The sequence below is a fragment of the Lathamus discolor genome, chromosome 4 (genome assembly GCF_037157495.1).
Source record: "Lathamus discolor isolate bLatDis1 chromosome 4, bLatDis1.hap1, whole genome shotgun sequence".
Classification (NCBI taxonomy): domain Eukaryota; kingdom Metazoa; phylum Chordata; class Aves; order Psittaciformes; family Psittacidae; genus Lathamus; species Lathamus discolor.
The window spans coordinates 18,235,228-18,258,629 of record NC_088887.1 but is presented as its reverse complement, the minus strand read 5'-3'; the positions used below and the strand labels follow the sequence as shown (position 1 = coordinate 18,258,629).

At 42.7% G+C, this 23,402-nt stretch overlaps 1 protein-coding gene across 1 annotated transcript in view; it reads left to right on the top strand.

The window, feature by feature from the left end:
* The window catches only part of PTGFRN (prostaglandin F2 receptor inhibitor), a 71,589-nt gene that overhangs the window by 10,054 nt on the left and 38,133 nt on the right, over positions 1-23,402 (top strand). The window contains exons 2-3 of the mRNA XM_065676429.1: positions 20,881-21,246; positions 22,094-22,513. Coding sequence (XP_065532501.1) covers positions 20,881-21,246; positions 22,094-22,513 — 786 coding nt within the window. The remainder of the gene's footprint in view (positions 1-20,880; positions 21,247-22,093; positions 22,514-23,402) is intronic.

The window sequence follows — 23,402 nt, the reverse complement described above, 5'->3', positions numbered from 1 at the left end:
AAAACATACCAACTTCACAACTTTTAACGAGTTGTGGAGTCAATCCGTGTATCAGTATCAGAAGTATGAATGCTAGCAAGGGTTTTGTCAGGTCATCTCGGGTGTTTTGTTCTGCAGGGAAATCACTATAGGTAGAAGTATGGGAGTGTATACTTCTGATAGGGCAGAAATGTGAGAGAGGCCATAGGACTTGAGCTCAGCTGAATGTGAGTTCATTGATGCAAAATGGTAGCAAAGGTATAACTGTGCATGTGAAACTTCACAGAGGTTCCTCACTGCATCTGTCTTGGAAGAAGGACCCTTATGCCATCTCTTCTGACTATAAGCTGGTCTAATAAAAGATCTCCTAAGAATATTGCTTTAGATCACTGTGGTTACATAAATACAGCCATTAGATTATACAGTTATTCTGTGACTTGAAGTTGTAATTCTTATAATGATTTCTACCACATGCATGCTGAATTATGCATTGCATGGAAGCTCCTGTCGCAAGTCCCAACTAATAATAAAACGAATTTAAAACCAACTGAGTCAAAAAATGAAAGGCTGAAGAACATTCTTCGAATTTATGGTGACAGTCATATAGAAATTCCGCTGTCCATTTCTGGATCCCCTCTCACCATCATATGACTCAGATTGTTACGCAAGGTTTTATCTTTTTTTTTTTTTTTTTTTATATATTGAGATAGAAACTAATTGGCATGAGTTGGTGTTTTCTTTCTCTGCCCTTTGACATTTCTGGCATTTAAGGAGGAAATAGGGACAAACATTTAACAGAGTGACATCCAGGCCTCACAGGAGCTTGTGAAATGAAGCTGAGGAAGTCTCTCCTTTTTAATTCGCTTTCACAGACAGAAGTTAAGGAGCTTCATTTTTTGAAATTTTCCTGCAGCATGTTTCTTCTAAATCCAGTGCTGTCTCATGGTGTTAGGCTGGCTTTGAGGTCTACAATTCAACATTCAACTGTTGTGCATTTCCACAAAAATATATAAATGCTGAAACAGTCCACAATACTGATGTTAGATATGTTGACATTCAAGGACACAGCTTTTACTTCTGTTGTTTCAGGCTCTCTGCGGATAATTTATAGCTTGGCTTGCAGTATATCTGTTTGGGTTGGTTCCACTCAAAGTCTGGGCTAAACAGGGTATATAAATATGTATCCTTCCTGTGGAAAATAGGGTTCTCTCTGATTATGGTCTCAGATGAGTTCTGCTTAAAAGATGATTGTTTCAGATAACTGGTTGACTGATCATGCCTGTGACTTTTCCCTAGCAGTCAGCTATGTAACATACCCTGTCTTCAAGTGTTTATCTGCCAAGAATAAGAAGTGCTTTTGATTACAGCACCATGCCCAAGAGCTTTCTTTTTTCACAGATTTTGTAATCTGAATAATGTGATGTGAGTACAGCTGTATTAGAATTGTAAACTCCCATAACGATTAGAAAGGAAGAATACACCCGTCAGAAGGATTAATGAAGATGGTTCTTTTCATCAGAAGAGAGATGTTTTTCCATACAATCTCAGAATTCTGGGAGATCTTACTTATTGTGCTGAGCAACTGTAGGTGATGGACAGGTAGTGACTTTCTGACATTGAACTGCTAGTAGATGGAAGTGCAGTAGTGTGAATGGGGCAGTTAAAATTACAAATACCTTAAAACTTAGTGCCCAGGGAAGATAATTACTCACGTGTTAAACTGTTGTTTTTTTAAAACCAGTTTTCTCTGGCAGAGGATCTGCTTTCACAATAAATGCAAAGAGTGCTTCTTTCGAATTTAGGGACAGGCTGTGCTTTTAGACTTTGTAGCAGTCCCTTGTCCAATGCTTGCTTATTCCTTGTGAAGGGAGCAAAGGTCTTGAAATAATCTCTGTTTTTCTGGGGAAAGGTAAAATCTGATCTAGCTTTGTGCTTTGTACCCTGCATTTGGAGTCTTGGTAGGTTTAGGCTATAAAATTGCAAACAGTGGAGGCACTTGTAGGCTGCTCTTGCATTGCATTACGGTGGGTGCTCTTCTGCTTGAATTCTTTGAACTGTCTTAATTTGATGTTTGGATTTTAGCTGATTTAAGCTCCTGGGAAATGTTCCTCACAACATTCGTCTCTAAAAAACTGTTCTTATTTCTGAAAAATTAAGTGGGGAAGCAGGGGGTGAAGTGACAGGACAGCTGTGTGGTTAACTAGAGCTCTGTAAACGCTTCTAAACCTTCTCTTTAGGTCTTTCCTAGCACCAAGAGTGCCTTCTAGGTACTTCGCTACTTTCTGTCCTGGGTTCAGCAGTAGCAGTCTAGCAGTCTAGGGATTGTTCCATGCACTAAGGAATGATATCTGTGTGTGTGCATGTGTGTGTATATGAGATAAGAGTGATAGTATATTGAAAAATGTGGGACCTGAGCATGACGTGAGTGGTATGGAAGTATGCAGTAAGGGGTGGATACTGTCCTGGGTTCAGCAGTAGCAGTGATTTTTCTCCTTCTTAGTAGCTGGTGCAGTGCTGTGTTTCTGACTTTCAGCTTGGGAACAGCGCTGAGAACTCTGATGTTTTTAGTTGTTGCTAAGTAGTGTTTACTCTGACCAAGGACTTTCTGGGTCTCATGCTGTGCCAGGGAGGAGGGGAAGCTGGGAGGAAACAGAAACAGGATACCTGACCCAAACTAGCCAAAGAGGTATTCAATACCACAGCACATCATGCCCAGTATTTAAACTGGGGACAGTTACCCGGGAGGGCTAAATCTCTTCTCAGGTCAGGCTGAGTATCAGTTGGCTGGTGGTGAGTGGTTGTATTCTCTTCCCTTGTTATTTCCTTTATCATTATTATCATTGGTGGTAGCAGTAGTGATTTGTGTTATACCTTAGTTACTGGGCTGTTCTTATCTCAACCCGTGGGAATTACATTCTTTCAATTCTCCTCCCCATCCCTCTGGGAGCTGCAGGAGGAAGAAGGTGGGGGAGGGAGGGGGGGAAGAGTGAGCAAGCAGCTGCATGGCTCTGAGCTACTTGCTGGGCTTAAACCATGACACTTTCTTACAACACTAATAATACTGATTACTCTCTACAAAACTTATTGTTATAGGATAGTGGTGTTAACGTGATTTGACTGCCATACCAACAAGTGAACTAAGCCGTGGGGATTTAGTGATATACTAAAATAAAAAGTGAATAGGGAGTTTAAATAGTACTTTTAAGCTTCAAAGTATGAATTTACAAACAATGAAGAAATTAAAAGAAGAATGAAGAGTTTTGATATATTTGTGTATGAAGGGCTTGTCAGTCTTTTTGTTACGGTTCTTAAATTCTAATGTATTGCTGACACTGGACATGGCTACGTGCAGAGCTGCGAGGAGGATTCTTTATATTTAAACCATCCATTGACAATTCTGACTACATGCATACAACATCTTTTTCTGAGTATAGGGCATGAGTCTTTTTCTTTTGTCCACTGGGGCTTAGATGTAACACTGACTTTTCCAAGCAATTTTATCTTCAGATATTAACATGAAGTGTAAGAGCAAGGGGAATTTCCTGGTATTGCACAGCATTCAGGGCCTTTCTTGCTTATCACCTTTTTCGTTAATGTCTGAGTTTGGATATTTTGTAGCCCGAGTTCAAGGTGTAAGTGCCAAATGAGCATCTCTTGGGTGTAGGTTGATATGGTACAAGTGTATTTCACATTTCTATTTTTTTTTCCTCTGTTTTCTTACATATGGGTGCGTGTTTTGTGTCTACATTCCGAAGGATATGCCAGTTCATATCATCTCTGGTGCTAAGGCTGGATGAACAGGACATGGCTTCCAGGGTATTTTCTGGTAAAGAAATTGGGGCTTGCTCTGGACATTTGACAGCAATGTTTAGGCCCAGAAAACTGGACCATAAATCAGAAGTACCTGTGGGGAATATTGGCTCTCCCTGTGCACTGAATACATCTGTCGCCTTTGTAACCCAAGGGCTGTTTGCCCTCAAGTGAAGGGGGCAGTTCAGGGAGACACCTGTTAGCTGGAAATCTTAAAGGTGCTTAAAATGTACTACTAAAAATATTCTCTCATAGTTTAAAGGTGTAGACTGCTAATCCTAGTGTCTGTGGCCAAGTCTATCTACAGCTTTCCAGGGGAATTTTACCACCTTTGACTTTCTAAATGGGTGGTGTACTTTTCACTTCTATTCTTATGCTGCTTTATATTGTTATGTTGTTAGCTGCTGTCTTTGCAGCCAGGCATAATTTATTTTCAGTTGATGTGAAAATTGTTTTTCTGTGTTAATGCAGTGACTGGTAGAGACTTTTGAGACTTGGTCTGCAGTGCACTGTTGCCATTGCAATGGGTATTTGCAACTGGCAATGTTGCTTTTATGCTGCGTGAATGTACCCGTTCAGGATCCTGAAAATGGCTAGCATGCTCTCTGTTGGGATGAAATTTGGCTGTTAGAAGTCTTTGTTCTGTTGAACAGTGTACGACATAACTGTTCTTAGCATACCAAAAGTGAGGATGCCTAGGGTGAATGCAATCTGCTGTCTGTAACAATGTAAGTTGATTATAAGTGATAGTTACTGAATAATTTCAGGGTATTTCAAAGTTCACCCAAATATTACAGCTACTTATTTTGTATGTAGGTTGTCTTATTAAATAGTGTAACCTAGAGCAGCTCTGCAAGGAGACGAGCAGAAAAGAAGCAATTAAGTGTTTTCCCTCTGCGTATCTTTCAAAAATGGTATTCTCTTCCTCCTGGTATTTTAATGTCCTGTTGGTTCTCTACCCACCTTTCTCTTGTTTCATGCTCAAAAGGATTCCCTCTCTTCTGTTTTTTAAGAGTTACTTGAAAATTCTGTGTTCTTTTATTACTTTTTTTGTCTCTCTTCCCACTGCTGAGCACCATGTGGTCACGAGCCTTGGTGCCACTGGGGAGCAGCAGCAGCAGTAAAAGGTGTTTCTTCCAAACTCCTACTTCCTAAAGATGTAGAAAGAGAGGGAAGGCTGACACCAAAGATCTGTTCAGCCTCATGTTTTGCCTCTGACAGTGGCCAAGAGCAGATGCCTAGGGAAGAGTGAGCACACCCCGTTACTGTCCTAGTGTTTTGTCTCATGATCATCTATAGCTTGGAGTTCAGTTGGTGGTAGTGTCCTTATGTTTAACCTTGGATGCTTCCTCCAAGATTTAGCTGGCTCACGGGTGTTGTATTTGGCTATCTCTGAAGCTTCATCTTCTGGAATGTGCAGGGTGATGAGGATTCGTATGAGCTGATCTCCACATGTTAACTTTCCCTTCCTCTTTTATCACCTGTGGTGTTGACCTGCCTATACACAGAATGCCAGTGACAGCAGCGAAGTACATCTGAGGCACATTTCTTAAGAGTGGGAATAACAAGAAATATTTTAAGATGTGTATTTAGGTGTGCTTATCTGAAAATTAGCAGCTAATGGCTGAATGCCAAGCTCTACTTGACTTCAAGCCAGTAATACGATGTGATACAGACTCTTATTACATGGCTACAAAGGGGTTTTCTCATGTCTAAGGGCATATGTTTCCTCCAAAGCTTAAATGTGTGTCACATTCTGTAGCGTTGTGTGTTACTCTGTATACCAGGGGAGACTATTCAGTATTGGCTGTAGGGGTAAGAGTAGTTACTGCTGCAAGTGGTGTGACTTAATCAAAACAGGTAACAATGAAAACTTGCTCGCATGTAATCTAAAGGGAGCAAAGCCTTCAATTTGTGATGGGAACATGAGAAAACTAATGGACTTCTACAGCCAGGTGCTGAATTGATGAACCTTGCTATTCTGCTACTAGAGATAACAAAATACCTGCATTGAATACGGGCAAGGTTTTCAGAGGTGATGGAAAGGCCTGAGGGCTGTGAGCCTGAAATGCTACAAAGAGACTTGCTTCCCTAGAAGGTTAATGCACAGGGTTTTTTGAAAATGGAACCTCTTCATTTCTTGAGCTATCTAACTTTGGTTACAAGAGGGGAGGGTTTCTTTCTTCTGCTTGCTCTTGAAGGTTTAAGTACAGAGGAGGTGTTTCTCTTCCAGGACTGCAGTAATTGCAAGTGGAGTTGTACCAGGTGTATGTCTTGCATGAGATAGTTCAGTGCTCTGCTGGTTTCCGAATCTCCTGTACGTTGCTCAAGTGCACTTACCTGCCCTCCCATTCCAGAAAACCTCTTCCTTTTGTGCAGTAAAATTAATCTTCTAGTAAATTAAACAGCAGACTCATGCAATACCACTTACTTTCATGTGTGAGAACTGCTTTTTGGAGGTAAAATTTAGGGGCATGGACAAGTAATTACACAGCTAATTTGCCTTTAAGGTCCTGGCAGCCAGGATTGCCAGCAAATTTTTGACTCTTGCATGCTTTTTTTACATTTTGGCTGTTAAATTTGTTGATCAGGGATAAGCAACACTGCGAAGTGTGAGTGGATTTCATACACTTGCCATACACTTGTTCATGGCTCAACTTACGTTTGTGATTTAGGGAAGGAAGAGTTCCCATTTCCACACTGAAGTTAAATGTGAACAGCCCTTTAAGTATCCTTGCGGAGCATGCAGGTTGCATTTTCATTACCATATTAGTTGGGGTGAGGATTGAACTTCTGAATCTCCTCACTGTCCCACTTTCTGCACATTGCTGTTTACTGGGAAGCAATCTGAGTGTAATTAGGATTTCTTCGGATGTAAATGAACCAGAGGTGTCACTGTGGGAGTGTATCTTCCGTGCTTTAGGTGCCCTTGGGTCTTTAGCCTGTGGAACCAGACATAGTCCAATGCAAACTCCCAGACATGCGTAGTGAGATTCTAGAGGCCTCAGAACCAACTGCCCCCATAGCCTTTTCTCCTTTTGGACTGTGCCAGGGGCTAAAGTAGACAGTTGTGCTAGTCTTAAATTTTTATGTGATGAGGTTTAAGGTTTTTTGCTTTTTAAACATCAGTGAAGTAAATAGGTAAGCCCTCTTCAGTTCCATCTATTGATCTAATACCTTGTTCTCATTTTTCAGGAGTCTTAATGCAATCAACCAGATGGATTTGAATGTTGTTTGTGAAGCTTTTTCCTGTGTTTCCAGAACTGTCCATGTTGGTATTTGTCTTCTATAAATAATGAAGAGGGCTGTGGCATGCCTTTTTTAAAGCCAACTGTTTTGCATACCCATGTGGGTGTAATTTTATTCAATTGTCTGCGTGTAGGTCACACTCTTTGTACCTTCTAGATGGTGTTTAATGTCCATGGCCAATCATCTTTTTCTTACCTGGACCTCTTTCCTCCTTTTACCCCTCCGAACTGCTGATCCTCCCCTTTGCAAGAGGGAAACAAAAATGTAATGAAAAATGTCCTTTCCTGAAACAGAAGTAATTTCATGTGCCTGCTTTTTTTTTTTTTTATGCCAGAGACCAGGCTTGCTGCCTTTTCTAGGGCAAGAGAGCTTCTCATCATTCGGCACCATAGCAAATAACCTTGCAGTCCTGTTCTCAGTTACAGAATTAGTTATGTAAATCTTGTATTAAATGAGGAAGAGCCCTGATGTCTCCTAGATCATATTCTATGTGTGCATGCATGCTTACAATTCCTTCTTGTCTAGGAGGAAATATCTGTGCTCCTAATATGCAGGCTACATAGAGAATAGCATAATAAACAGTATTGCTCTGTATGAACTGAAATTGGCTTTTGAGTGCTAATTGGATCTATGGGCTTTGAGAGAAGGGTTTGGACAACTCTGGCTTCTGGTTTTCTAGGTTGCAGGTAGCAGTATGAATATAGTGGTGGTGTAGGTGTCTTGGTGAAGACCTTGTGGGGGCTCCTGAGCTACAGGGGTACCAGCTAATGGGGCTCAAGCTAAACTGTCTGCTTTGCATTTGCTTATGCCTTTTTTCTGGCTATACATATCTTTCTGTTTTCATCTTAATATAAAGAAACGGTGTGATAAAGTGAAATGAGCACTAAGCCTGAGAACAGGAATGCCTGTGGTGTGTTCCTAGTTGCTCTTGCTCCTACTACATGAGTTTGGTCAGTTGGTTAATTTGTCCAAGATGGCAATAGGTGTGCTACTGCACTTAACCTCTGTGTGGACAGGCATTCATTTTCATGCTGTAACACCCATTCTGTGTGCATCTGTTGTTGGCATTTTTAATGTGGCTGCTTGCTTGGAGATTATTTGGTGAAATATTATACGGTGAAGGTGGGACTGTTAGATAATTAAATTACAGATGAAAAGGATAATCCTATAAACACTGAGATCCATTCCTCCACTGGCTCCTATGGCTACAAATCAATTGTCAAGCATGGAGCTAAGGTGGGCCAGTGCCATATTCTACCTTGTTCAGCAGTTCCAGCAGTCTTGCTGCCCAGCCACCTACTTACATAATCTCCTACAACAGACAGACTGAAGCTGCCTTTCAGGATCCAAATCAGAAAGTGTGAGAGCCCAATATGTGTGTTGGGTTGTTCAGCATTGTGACTGCTGATGTTTGTAATCAAGCTTTCCTCTGTTGCTGTTTTTGCTGAACCCTGCATGATGCCTTCGTTCATCCACTGGAATGCTTGCTGGAAAACTACTGTCTGTGTACTGAGATTTGAAATGATCCACAAAACCAATTTTTGAGGAGGTGGAGATTAAGATTTTAATCATATCTGGATTATGAAAGCGTATGGCTTTTTTTTTTTTTTGTTATTAAAAAACCTCATCTTCTGATCCCCTTTAGATTTAATTGGCTTTAAATAGGACTATGTCTGGTATGGATGGTGTGTGATAAGTTAAATTGCAGTGGATGAGTGCTACCAAATTGAAGCAGGTGAAAAAAACCCAAAAAACCACCACCACCAGGAAACCACAGAAATGCCCCCCCCCAAAACAAAAAATAAAATCAAACCACAACCCCTCAAAACCCCCTGCACCCCCAAAAAAAAAACCAACCAGTAAAAAAGCCCCACCAAAACTCAAAGCAAAACAATGACTCTACAAAAACATCACACAAAACCCCCACTTGTTTTTTTTTTCTTTGCTTTTTTGTTTTAGTATAATTGTCAATAAAAAGATTTTGTATTGGATTCAGCACTTGCTAAATTTGAAAGCATTTTGAGCAATGAAAATGGTTAGTCTCTGCCCAGAGGAAATGGCAGTATAAAATGAATGGATTTGGACAGCTCTGCACAGTTCCAACTGCTTTGGGGAAGATTTAAGATAACATATAAATGCAAGTTAATGATGTTTCAGAACAGCACTTATTTTAATTCCATATATTCCAGTTTGAGGACTTTTTTTAAATTGGTAAACATTTTCACTCCTTTTGAGTTGGAATTGGTGTTACAGCTTTTAAAATGTGTCCTTCCTCCTCACTAAAGAAAATATTAAGATACTTTAGATACAGCATTTCTGCAAGTATTTACAGCTTCCAACTGTGCTAGCTCTTCAGCTTTGAGTTGTGGTCCTTACTGCTTTGTCAACTGTTTTCCTTAAAATGTAACATATTGAACATCTCCTCTGGCAGCACAAATTACTTCTGAGGCAGAAAAACTGAAAATCACCTGTCTTGCATGGAGGTCTAAATGCCACCTCTAGAGTCCCTGGACTTTTTGGGTCAGATGTCACCAGGTAACCTAAATGGGCTTCTCTGGCAGACTAGGGTAAAAATCGGGTTTTGTGAGACTATTTGGAGAGAAGTAAATGAAAGTTGTTAGCAGGGACAGGTATTCCAGGTGAGGCCCAGGAAGAAGCAGCATATTGACTATTGCATTGCATTGCTTTTTTTTCTCCTGCTTCCCTTTTTATTCTTAGCTATTTTTGGAGCTTATCAAAAGTAATTCTTTTGATACAGCCTTTTCTCTTCAACTATCAGTCAGTGGTAGGGAAGGGAAATAGAAATGAAATTGTTTGACACTCAGAGGAATCTAAAACATGATCTTTACTGTTATCTCTGTGTCTGCTAGATGTTTGTTCTGTTTGGACCAGTGGTGCCACGGTTCTCTGCCTGCCAAGGGTGGCTCTGTTTGACAAACTAGCCTTCTGCTTTGTACAGCTGGGAAGGGTTTATATGGCTTATCCTTTCCCCTCTGCCTGCTGTATGCCTTGCTTTACCTTCCAGTAGCATACCTGTCCTCTTGACTGGGAAGCAGTGGTGCACAGTGGGATCTGTGCTGTCAACAGCTGGCAGTGGTGTTTTAAATTCTAATTAGTACTGCATAGGGAACATGGTTACTGCCTTACAAGCTCCCACTGTAGTTTATGGTCTCCTCTTGTTGTAGCAGGAATAATCCACAGAAACACTTACAGTAAATTCCTATGGCTCATTTTGGCAGAGAATTGAAATGACTTGTGTGCTTTGGTGGAAGAGGTCTTCAAAAGGGTGGAGCTGTACAATGCTTTATTCCTGATAGCCCAAGAGATGGTAAGAGAGGCAGTTCTACCTGTTGCATTTGCCTTAGCAGAGAGACATGACAAAGGAAGAAGGCCTTCCTTCTTATGAGGCAGTTCAGTGAAGTTTTTCCAAAACAGTCATCTTTGGGCAGCGATCAGATGATCTGCTGACTATCTGCAGTGATACAGTGTTTTATATGGTGAAGTACTGTTCTCTTACTATCCTGGTCTTTTTAGATAAGGCCTTCTGTCTGCTCTTTTCAGATCTGAACTGGCCAGTTACTATGTAGTTATCCAAAGCGATATGGTCCAAACACTTCTGTTGAGCAGAACAGTTCAGATCGGACTCGATAGATGTTAATCTGTCCCATTTGGGCCAGATGTGGCTGCTGTGTTTTGTGTATTTAGGGTAGGAGTGATGGTGGCTTTTTTTAGTGGGTTGTGTTCGTGGTTTTTTTTTTTTTTTTTTTTTAAAGAGTAGGGGTGAAGCATGGAAAATCTATTTAGTTTTAATGCTGAGCTCAGGTGGTTGTCTCCCTAGGTTTCAACTATAATCAGCAGTGGGAGAGAAGTTTTTTCAGAGAGCTTTTGTCCATTGGTGACAGAGCCATATAAGGTAGCAAACATCTAACAGTTGTGTACAAGAACTCCTGGAAATGGAAAGGCACACCATAGCATAACTGAACTGCTTCGCTTATCTAGTGGCCTTCTACGATGAAGCGACTGCTTTGGTGAATAAGGAAAGAGCAACTGATGTCATCTACCTTGACTCTTGTAAGGCTTTTAGCCCAGTCCTTGTCACTAAATTGGAGAGAGAAGGGTTTGATGGATGGGCTACTTGAAGGATAAGGAGCTGGCTGCATCTAAAGAGTTGCCCTCAATGGTTCAGTGTCCAAATGGTGATGAGAAAAAGGTATGTCCCTCATGGGTCTGTATTAAGACTGATACTCTTCAGCATCATCATTAATGACAGACAGTGGGGATAAATGCACTGTCAGTAAGTTTGTGGGCAACACCTACCTGAATGATGCAGCTGATTTACTAAGGTGAAGGGATGCCATCCAGAGAGACCCATTGAGGAGTGGGCCCATGTGAACCTCATGAGGTTCAACAAGGCCAAGTCCTTCACCTGGATCAGGGCAATCCCCTATATCAGTGCAGTCTGGGGGATGAAGGGACTGAGAGGAGCCCTGTGGAGAAGGACTGAGGATACTGGGGAATATAAAAATGGACTTGAGCTAGCAGTGTAAGCTCACAAACCAGAAAGCCAACCGTACGCTGGGCTGCATCAAAAGATGCATGACCAAATCGAGGGATGTGATTCTGCCCCTCTACTCTGGTGAGACCTCACCTGTGGTACTGCATCTGGCTCTGGGCCCCCCAGCACAAGAAGGGCATGGATCTGCTAGAGAGGGTTTAGAGGAGGGCTGGAGCACCTCTTCAGTTAGGAAGAACTGAGAGAGTTGGTAGTGTTTAAGCCTGGAGAGTGCTGAGGAGACCATATTACGGCCTTTCGACACTTAAATGGATCTTACAAGAAAGATGGAGACTTTTACCAAGGCTGATAATGACAGGACAAGGGACAACAGTTTTAAACTGAAAGAGGGTAGGTTTAGTTTGAACATAAGGAAGAAATTCTACTATGTGGGTGGTGAGGCACTGGCACATGGTGCCCAGAGGAGCTGTGGCTGCCCCATTCCTGCCACTGTTCAAGGCCAGGTTGGATGGGTTTTGAGTGACCTGGTCTAGTGGGAGGTGCCCCTGCCTGTGGCAGAGCGGTTGGCAGTAGGTGATCTTTAAGGTCCCTTCAAACCCAAACCATTCTCTGGTTCTCTGATAATTAAGAAGTGTGTCCTTGTGAAAGCCTTGTGGTTTGCTTGGGTGTATTTGAAATCCCTTTTCTTGGGGGTAGTGGGTGAAGGGTGAATAGGGAAGACAGCAGGTCACTGTTCTGCAAAATATGTTGCTTTAACCTTTTCATGTGAATCTTAATCCACATGGTATAGATGGAGTCCAGCAGGAAAGGTGGTTGCGTTTTCACTCAGTGCTGGAGATACAGCTTTTCTGAGATATCTCAGATGGTTTTGGAGATTAGAGCAATCCAGCAGCCTTGCAGTTTGATAGTGTTTCTGGGGCTTCACTTAAGATGCAGGGTGTGTTTCTTCATCCTGATAGAGATAATGGGTTTTAAGCAATTACACCCAGGCTAATTCCTTTTGATAAGAGCTCTACATTATCTAAAAAAAGAATCCTAACCGCCTGGGAAAGAACAATGTAAATGTCTCTCTCATGGACTGTTTCTTTTGCTCTTCTCCGATATCTTCAGATGATATGCCACAGATCTTTCAGGCCTTAAAAACCTATCAGTCTTTTTTTAGGTAGGGAGTATTGCTGTCAGGGAAGTGTAATAGTACTGTTGGCTTGCAAGGTGTGGAGGGAGCCCTGCTATTTCAGATGAATTGGGACTACTATGGGGATTACAGCTTCAACATAAGGAATCAAATTTGGTCTCTCTTAAAGGAGCCCTTGTTCCCTCCCTGTGCAGGCTGTCTGGTGGTAGGGAGCAGGTTGCTTCTGCCGATTAGGGAGATGTAGTTTTGTAATTTGGAAAGAATATCAAAAGCCTACCACTTTATTTAGCACAGATTCCACCCCTTACTCTGTGTTTGCACTGGAAAGAAGAATATGTTATTGTTGTGTGTTAACCAGACATTTTAAGAGATCTCATTTATTTAGATTTTTTTCTTTTTCTTTTTGAGACCAGTAAAGAAATTTCAAGTTATGAAGTTGCTAAGCCACTGGCCATCATATTTGAAAAATCATGGCAGTCAGGTGAAGTTCCCAACGACTGGAAAAAGGGAAATATAGCCCCCATTTTCAAGAAGGGGAAAATGGAAGACCCGGGGAATTGCAGACCAGTCAGTCTCACCTCTGTGCCTGGCAAAATCTCGGAGTACATTCTTCTGGAATGCATGCTAAGCACATGAAAAACAACAAGGTGCTTGGTGACAGCCAGCATGGCTTCAGTAAGGGGAAATCCTGCCTGACCAATTTGGTGGCCTTCTATGATGGGGCTACAGAATTGATGTACAAGGGTAAAGCAGTTGATGTCATCTACCTGGACTTGTGCGAAGCGTTTGACACTGTCCCACACAACATCCTTCTCTCTAAATTGAAGAGACATCAGTTTGATGGATTGACCATCGGTGAATAAAGAACTGGCTGGATGGCCGCACACAAGGAGTTGTAGTCAATGGCTCGATGTCTGGCTGGAGACCGGTAATGAGTGATGTCCCTCAGGGATCGGTGTTGGGACCGGTCTTGTTCAACATCTTCGTCGCTGACATGGACAGTGGGATTGAGTGCGCCCTCAGCAAGTTTGCCGATGACACCAAGCTGTGTGGTCCGGTTGATACGCTGGAGGGAAGGGATGCCATCCAGAGGGACCTTGACACGCTTGTGAGGTGGGCTGATGTCAACCTCATGAAGTTCAACCATGCCAAGTGCAAGGTCTTACACCTGGGTCAGAGCAATCACAGGCACAGCTACAGACTGGGCAAAGAAGAGATTCAGAGCAGCCCTGCAGAGAAGGACTTGGGGGTGCTGGTCGATGAGAAAATGAACATGAGCCAGCAGTGTGCGCTCGCAGCCCAGAAAGCCAACCGTATCCTGGGCCGCATCAAAAGGAGCGTGACCAGCAGGTCGAAGGGGGTGATCCTGCCCCTTTAGTCTGCTCTTGTGAGACCTCACCTGGAGTATTGTGTGCAGTTCTGGTGTCCTCAACATAAAAAGGACATGGAACTGTTGGAACATGTCGAGAGGAGGGCCACGAGGATCATCAGGGGACTGGAGCACCTCCCGTATGAAGACAGGCTGAGGAAGTTGGGGCTGTTCAGCCTGGAGAAGAGAAGGCTGCGTTGAGACCTCATAGCAGCCTTCCAGTATCTGAAGGAGGCCTATAAGGATGCTGGGGAGGGACTGTTCATCAGGGACCGTAGTGACAGGACAAGGGGTAACGGGTTAAAACTTAAACAGGGGAAGTGTAGATTGGATATAAGGAGGAAGTTCTTTCCTGTTAGGGTGGTGAGACACTGGAATGGATTGCCCAGGGAGGTTGTGAGTGCTCCATCCCTGGTAGTGTTTAAGGCCAGGTTGGATGAAGCCCTGGGTGGGATGATTTAGTGTGAGGTGTCCCTGCCCATGGCAGGGGGGGTGGAACTAGATGATCTTGAGGTCCTTTCCAACCCTAACTATTCTATGATTCTATGTTTCTATGATTTCTGATACTTAAATTTCTTTTATTCTGCTTAATCTCTCTGTTTTTTTCCACTCATACAGTGTAGGATAGAAAATTTAATTGATTGTGTTTAAAAAGAGGAGGAAATCACAAAGCAACAAAAGTTCATGTAAATGTGCCACTTCTAAGAAAATCATGTTTTTATCTATCTATCTATCTATCTATCTATCTATCTATCTATCTATCTATCCATCTATAAAAAAAAAAGTGTTAGCATTATTGAAAGGTTTTCAAACATTGTGGGTATATTTGCTGTAACTTGTGCTTTCCCTCCTAGATAGTCATAGATGGCATTCTTGATGTGCAGCTGCCTGATGACAATTGGAGCTGGGAGGAGAGGCAATGGGAAAAGGGAGAGGTTAGAGATCAGGATTATAATGTCCTGTGCTGATATGCTTTGGTTCTCCTTCCCCAGAGAAGAGCCTGTGAATGTGTGGCATGTGTCTGTCCCTTCACCTGCCTACTGACTAGGGAAAGTCCCTCCCAGGTGAAGCCTGAGCAGTTCTTTTTCAAAGGGGGATTTGTGTGCATGTGTGTCTGGTGGGACAAAACAAGATGCAAAATCAAAATGTTTCTTTTTTTCTCCCCTCCACTTGTAAAATGGCTTAGTGTGTCTCAAACCATGTAGTTAAGTAGTGCAGGACAGGAATGGGAGATTTGGGATTTTGCTGAAAATAGGAGGCAGAGTGCACAGCTTTAATGGTGGGGAATCCATTGCTTATTCTCCTATGTGACACTAGAAGGGTTGTCCCTGCTCAACCCTCTCATTTACACAGTGCTGCAGCAAAGTGGTGCCTAGATTGAAAATAAATTGAGGGGTTCAGGGAGGGAGAAGTAATTACCACCACTTGCTAAGTTGGCTACAGTATCTTTTTCCTGTCATAAAGTGTTGTGAATTTGAAAGGACTGGTGTGTTTCCTTCTCAGATATGGTAAAGTTTAGTCAGCAAATGAAACAACCTTTTGTTGAGAATGCTCTTTTGAGATGAAAGGCATCAGCAAAGTTGTTGCTGTGTCTCCCCTGACTGCCTTGGTTGAGGAGCAGGACGGTGTGTTCTGTCTTCCTGATGCAGAGGCTCAAGTGCTTAGTCTGAGCCAATTTACTCATTCTTCAGCTCTTACATTTTGGCTTTAACTGGCTTCCTACTGCATGTCACATTGCATTCCCCATTGGCTAGTGGATGTAGAGAGGCAACCTGCCCCTCTGGGCTGCTAGGAGAACTTGTTTACTTATTAGAGCTGTCTAGTGCAGGGTGGGGGAAGTGCCTTGTGTAAGAGAGTATTGAAGCAGAAGTGTGTTCTTTGCAATGAATAATACCTTCTCAGCCTTGAAAGCAGCTCCACCATACTTCCCATCTTGTTCTTTCACAAATGATACATAGGTGCGAAACCTGTGAGAAGATGAAGGTCCTGAAAGACTTTTCTCATCTATAGCAATGCCCCTAATGCAAGAGGAAATCCTCACCAGCCCTTTTCTTGAGGAATTGTATCGCTTGTTGAGAGTTTAAACATATCGCTTGTTGAGAGTTTAAACAGATCACTTGTTCTGTAGATCCTGCACAATTTTGCTGGCTTGTTTTCTTGATTTTCCTAAAAATGACATGTTGCTATTTAATGTACTCAGATTGACTTCACAATCTATCTATTCAGTCATTTGCTTTCCTTGAGCTCCTTTTTGAAAGGATTTCATTTAATGACAGCAATGAGATGGTGCATCTAGGTGATGAGGTAAATTAATATAAATACTTCATGGACTATTGCTAGGGAACAAACACTAGCTGCAAACTGCCTAAGTTATGTCTTGGCTCTCTTGCCACTGTATTATTGAGATGGCAGGTCCCAGTTTATTAAGTTGAGCCATACTTTGCCTGTGTTCCTGGTAGATTATTTCATGCATTTCCTTGGGAGAATCCTCTAATTGAGCTGCTTGACAAACAGCTATCATGGCTCTGTGGTTGCTCTACTTTTTGGGTGTTTCTGGCCTAACCCTGCAAAAGGACCAGTATTGCCTGGTAGTCCTGTCACCTGATGAGCCTGAGGAACAAATCCTATCCCTTGTGTTTGTGTGCTGGCATCCTTACAGGAGCTTCATTATTTTTTGTTTTGGAAAACAAATTGTGATTTCATCTGGTGGTCTGGTAAAGTTTTGCATTTAGGCTTTTAATCTTGCCGTCAGGCAGGTTTGATGTCCAGCATTGCTGTTTATGATACAGAGACAGTTACGGAGTTCCTGCTAAATACACATCTTTGATGGTCTCAGTGATACTGAAAAATACTGAATTGTCTAAGTTCTGTTGTTTTTTGTCACTAGTGTGTACACTGTTCTGTCCTGCTCCATCTGTTTCTACCATTACATGGGATTCAAATGAAATCACTAAGAACATGTCACCTTATATTAACAGTGAAATATATTAGGTGTCATGGAAAATAAATGTTTCCAACAAATTTACAGCGTTTGTAGCTCTTGCTTCATGAATGCTGAACCTGGATTTCTTCGGGAGGATTGAGAGAGTGTATGTGAGTAATATGGAGCACCGCAAGAATGAAACATTTGTAAAAGCTCATTTTTTTGCCAGAATAATATGGAGCTCACCTCTTGCCAAGATCAGTGTCTGTAGCTCTGTGCCTTCAGCTACATTTGCATGAAATGTTAATCCCTAATGCACAGCAAAGAACATAACACCCTGTTCAGTACCTAGGGATGCTCTTGCTGTTCACTGTTGCAGCACGAAAGACAGAAAGGACCCTGAATTCAAGCTTGCTAGATACTGAGTCACCTGGGTTGCCTAGAAATGCACCTCACCCTTTGGAGTGTCTGCCCTGCACAGGCTCCTCCTTACCTGTCAGTCATGGCACAGGAGGTGCTCTGCAGTTAAGTTCTCATTCTCTTAACATTGTGATGCTGAATCTGCTCCTGCCTTAGAAGAATCCTGATTAATCTTAGCACTAACAAATGTTATTGCTTGCGAAGAACAAAAGTATAACTGCTACAAGATGTCCCTCTTCTCTTCTGCAGCCTGTTCCTCTACCCTCCTTCCAACTTCATGTTTAACTGGAATTGCTTGTGCGACTGTGCTGTGAGAAGGGGGATAGTCATTGCTTCACAGCAATAGGCTATGGACTCTGAGCAGATCCACTGAGGAGTCCCTGCACCCCCATCTTTCCCTTTGGCCTGCTGTTCAGCAGTAGCAGTCATTTTTTCTCCTTCTTGGTAGCTGGCGCAGCGCTGTGTTTTTGACTTTCTTTCTGGGAACAGTGCTGATAATGCCAATGTTTTTAGTTGCTGCTCAAATGTTTGGTCTGGCCAAGGACTTTCTGAGTCTCATGCTCTGCCAGGGAGGAGGGAAGGCCGGGAGGAAGCAGAGACAGGACACCTGACCCAAACTAGCCAAAGAGGTATTCCATACCACAGCACGTCATGCCCAGGATGTAACTGAGTTACCTGGAAGGGCTAGCGCACTGAGGTGTTGGACTAGGTATCGATCGGTGCTTGGTCAGGCGGGGTGGGGTGAGTTATCAGTCGGTGAGTGGTGAGCAATTGTATTCTCTTCCCTTGTTATTTCCCGTATCATTATTATTATTGGTGGTAGCAACAGTGGTTTGTGTTATACCTTAGTTACTGGGCTGTTCTTATCTCAACCCGTGGGAGTTGCATTCTTTTGATTCTCCTCCCCATCCCTCTGGGAGCAGGGGGAGGGCAAGAAGGGGGGGAGGGGTGAGAGAGAGACTTCATGGCTGACTTGCCACAGGGCTTAAACCACAACACCTGCCTTGTCTTATGAAGGTGCTAATCACCCCCTAACTTCATTCACTGTCAAATGGTCTTTAGTGACCTTGGAAGAAGAGAATCTGAGCTGTCAGTGCTAACCTCAAACACAAATGTGCAACCCTTGCCACATTAGTCATGCCTTTGTGACCTCTAGGTTGGGTTAGTGCAGTGGTGGTAGGTAGGTGGTAGGCAGTATGTGGGTCTAAAGATGAAGACGTGCAAAACTGTGTTGTCTACTTGTTTTAGTGTCACATGAGAGTATTTTTTAGCCAGATGTCAGTGTTTGAGGGGTGCCCTCAGTCAGGATCCTAAGCTGACTTCTCACAGTGGTCTGCTGGAAGATGGTTTGGCTGTCAGGCAGCACTTTAAAGCTTACCTGCTGCTCTAAGAGGGTAAGTTGAAAGATTGAATAGGGCTGCAACTTAAGACCTAGTAAGGAAATACATCAAGAGTCCTGCAGCTTTATTTTTTGTTGGTTATTTTTGTGTACCAATGATTTTACTATATGGTGCTTGTGTTTAGAGAGATGGCCTTAAAGACATCTGATTGTGGAACATTACATAGTGGAGGTCTTCTGCTCTGATCTACATGTGAATGGTGCAGAGAAGTCCAGCTTCCGTGTTAGGACTAGTCAATAATTTGGTCAGGTACATAATAACCATCTTCTGGGAGGGATATAAGGGGTAAGAGATTAACCCCAGTCTGCCTTACAAGTAAGTTTCATGAAGTATTCAGGTTGAATATAGAAGGTCATGGCAATGACGAAATTGGAATGTTATGACTGTTATGTTATGGTGTCCCTGTCCACGGCAGGGGGGTTGGAACGTAATGATCTTAAGGTCTTTCCCAACCCTAACTATTCTATGATTCTGTGATTCTGTTATTCTGTGACTGAGCCTGTACATGTGAACAGCCTGCAAAGCAAAGAGTTAGGAACCAGGGAGGTAAAGTCAGTGTCAGTCCTTGGTTCAGCTGTTTGCTGAGCAGTAACTGGGGATAAAAATACACTTTTTAGTTGTGCTTCATAACAGGTTCCCCTGTTGTGAAGTGGTTTCTGTCCATGAGACTAACTTCTTTCCCACACCTGGATACCTATTGGCGTGATGGTCCTAAGCCTGTGAGTGGGGTCTTAATCTGCAGCAAGAAGACACACAGAGTGATAGGAAGGGAAAGGCTCAGCAAGTATCTTGGTGTTCATGTCACTAACTGGTGGCTTTCCCAATGTAGCTCGTGAATTAGAACAGTTGTGGGTTGCTGGACTTAGTGTGTTGGATGTTTTGTTTGTTTAAATTTGGGTTTGCCTCTGTGGTATCAGCTCAGCCTTTTGGTCTGACTGCTTTTGATGTTGTTATGGCCACTGTCTTGGTTTTAGCAAGATTTGTCCTTCACCTTTCTGGCTTCTCCTGTTCTACCTGGCTGCTAGAATACTTTGCTATGGATACGGAGGTGGTGAGATGCAGTAGGCTGTTCATGTTTGGAGACTGAGTTTAAGTAGTAACACTCACATTCTGAAAAGATTTTTCTGGTTGGAACTATGAATGAAATTGGTTTGCTCTTTTGGGAAGTAAGAAGCTGCTAAAATCCACGCACACCTGCTGCAGTTATACTTTGGGATACAGAGCCAAATCAACCAGAAAAGTCTCCTGCTGGCATCTTTGCCAGGTTCTCTAGCTACTTGAAGTGGATCACACTTCAAGTAACATGCTGTTCTGCCACCCTTCTGTAGAAAACTGCTCTTGTTCTTCTATCATTGTAGCAAGACAAGGTCCATCCTGACAGGTTCAGACATGGTCTGAACATTGTGTGTTCCTCTGATCTGGAGGGAGCCTGCTCTGCTCATGCTGTCCTGTTCTGGGACTTCCACCAAAGAGGAAATGTGTGCTAGAAACAGATGTGGTTGCACAAATCTGTTCAAGCAAACTGTGTTGAAATCTGTTCTTACGAATCAATTAGGAATGTGAGGAAGCTCACTTGTGTTAGAGAAGCCATGACTCTTCAGGGCAGAAATGACTATGCTCATTTTTCGAGGAAGTCAACTTACTGTACTTATGGCCCTCAAGCTAGGGAAGAATTAGTTTTGTACTTTGAACCCTCTACTGATGTCAGGAGAAGTCATAAAAATGTCTAAGTTGTGCCCTCAATTTAGTAATCAAGCATCTCGTATAGCACTTGGCGCGTAGTAGAGAAACTCGTACATGTTGGATCTATGGCTACTTCTCTCACTTTTTATTTTTCTTCCTCCTCCTTATAGTTTTCTCTCTTGCAGTATTTTGTTACTTAATGTGTTAAGTAATGAAACTAAGATTGTACTCCCTAAAAATAGTGTGTTTAGGGGCTCCTGCTCCAATGAGATTACAAGTTACTGGGAAATAGTGTTTTTACTACTTCTAGCTTTCTGCAGTGAGATGCCCAATCTTATTCTACGCTGTCCTGGTAATTCCTTTGTTAACTGTGTGTTCTCTCTCTATCCTCCTGCCTAGCTGTCTGCAGAGGGCGTGTTGTGAGGGTTCCCAAAGGTCCTCTTATTCGAGTCGTGGGAACGGAGGTGGAGATCCCTTGCAGCGTTAGTGACTACGATGGACCCAGTGAACAGAACTTTGACTGGGAATTTTCCCAGGAGACTGACTTCGTAAGGATAGTGAGTACCTGGGATTCTACATTCACCTCTGAGGAGTACCAAAACCGCGTAGGCTACGGGGATATCAAACTGAGACGGAACAGCAATAATGCTGTGGACCTTGTGATTAGAAACATCCAGCCAACTGACCAAGGGAGATACAAATGCTCCACGCCCAGCACTGATGCCACCGTTCAGGGAAATTATGATGCAGAGGTCCAAGTGAAAGGTATTTCTGAAGAGTGAGGTGTGCTCTAAATTTGTTTTTGATGTTGATTATAGATGTACTCTTAAGAATGTTGAACTTCTGTTGCTTATGAACATTGTGATTATTTTTTTCCTCTTCTTCTTGTTTCTGTTTAATTCTTCTAAAGCCAGCATCAAAAGTTGGGAAGTGTGATAGCAAAGGCAAGTGAGGTGAAGAAACAAAGAGAAGCTGTTTTCTATAAACACCACTTTACTTTTTTCTGTCTAGTAAATATGTAAATAAAAATGGGAAAACTAAGCAGAAGGATTTCTGAAGATGTCTGCAAATATTTAATATCCCTAAGCCTCTGGGTAGAGAGGCTAACTTCAGGTAAAAAACAGCCTGTCTTCCCTCTCATTTATAGTGTCATTTAGGGATCCTTCTGAATGAAAGAGGTAATCTTTCTTTTCCTCTTTAGCATGATGATACTGCAGTCATACCCTAACTTTGCTCTCTCATTTAAGGCTCTTCAGTAATAACTTAGGAAGCTATTTTTTAAAGTGTTTTATCTTTTACTCCAATGAAAATCAAGATGGTTTTCTGGATGGAAATAGTCAAAATGATGATGTTTGGATGAGAAACTAAAGTGAGGGGAAAGATAAATGAATTTGAATGCTTGTCTTGGCTTGTTTAAAATGGAGCACTTCCTTTAGTGGATTTTCAGCCGAATTTCCTTGTTCCTTGAATATATTGATGTGTGGAAGAAGGAATGATTGGCCAAGTGTTGTTCTGTGGTAGTTTTATTGCCTTATATCTGGACAGGTCAATGTGAGTATTCTTTTTTTGATTCTGTTTTATGATGCTTGTGTCTTTGATCTTCTTTTAATAGTGATTTCCGATGGCTTATCTGTGAGTGGTTCCAAAGCACATTCCTCAGTGTCTCTCAGGCTGTCTGAGGGTGACTCTTTCAAGCTGCACTGCTCAGCAATTACCACCTCACCAGAGCACACTCACCTGCATGTGACTTGGCAGAGCAAAAATGGGTCGACTTGGTGTGATATCCTGTCTTTGACTCATGAGGGCAAATTCCAGCCGGGCCCTGGCTATGAAGAGCGCTACCGTAATGGAGATATTCGCTTGGACACGGGGGCAAATGACACGTACTGGTTATCTGTGTCCCAGGCCTCGTTGGTGGATGAGGGTGCCTACAGGTGTCTTGTGAGTGAGTGGGTAAGAGGGGCAGATAGCTCATGGCAGAAGATCCAGGAGAAGAGCGTGGAGATAGCAAGTGTGGCAATCCAGCGCACTGGTGAGTGTTACTTATGGGCTGGGGTTGCATCTTGTAGCTACAGTAGTGCTATGTCCATACTGTGATACTTTGAGAGCAGAAATTGGGTGAGCTGAACTAAATGAGGATGTGTTCCAGAAGAACCTAGAGTACTGTTTGGAGAGCTGGCCTGTTGTCGTGGTTTAAACCCAACCACAAACCTCGTTCACTCCCTCCCCCCTTCTTGCCCTCCCCTTGCTCCTGGAGGGACGGAGAGGAGAATCGAAAAGAATGCAACTCCCACAGGTTGAGATAAGAACACTTTAGTAACTAAGGTATAACACAAATCACTGCTGCTACCACCAATAATAGTAATGATAAAAGAAATAACAAGAGGAAAGAATACAACCCCTCAGCACCAGCCGACCAATAACTCGCCCCACTCCCCCTAGCCGAGCACTGACCAATACCTCATCCAACCCTGCAGTCCCCCAGCCCTTCTGCGAAACTCTCCGTTACATCCTGGGCATGACGTACTGTGGTATGGAATACCCCTTTGGTCAGTTTGGGTCAGGTGTCCTGTCTCTGCTTCCTCCTGGCCTCCCCTCCTCCCTGGCAGAGCATGAGACTCAGAAAGTCCTTGGCCAGACCAAACATCCGAGCAGCAACTGAAAACATCGGCACTATCAGCACTGTTCCCAGGCCAAAAGATCAAAACACAGCACTGCACTAGCTACTAAGAAGGATTAAAATGACTGCTGCTGCTCAACCCAGGACACCTGTTTACATCTGAGCTGATAGAAAATGCCTGACATATTTTTTTCTAGCTTCTATTTGGGGGAGAAGGGGAATGATGGCATGGAAGCATTGACTTGGACTTCTTAGATGCCTAGATCAAGATTTTATCTCATGCTTAGTTCACTTCAGATTT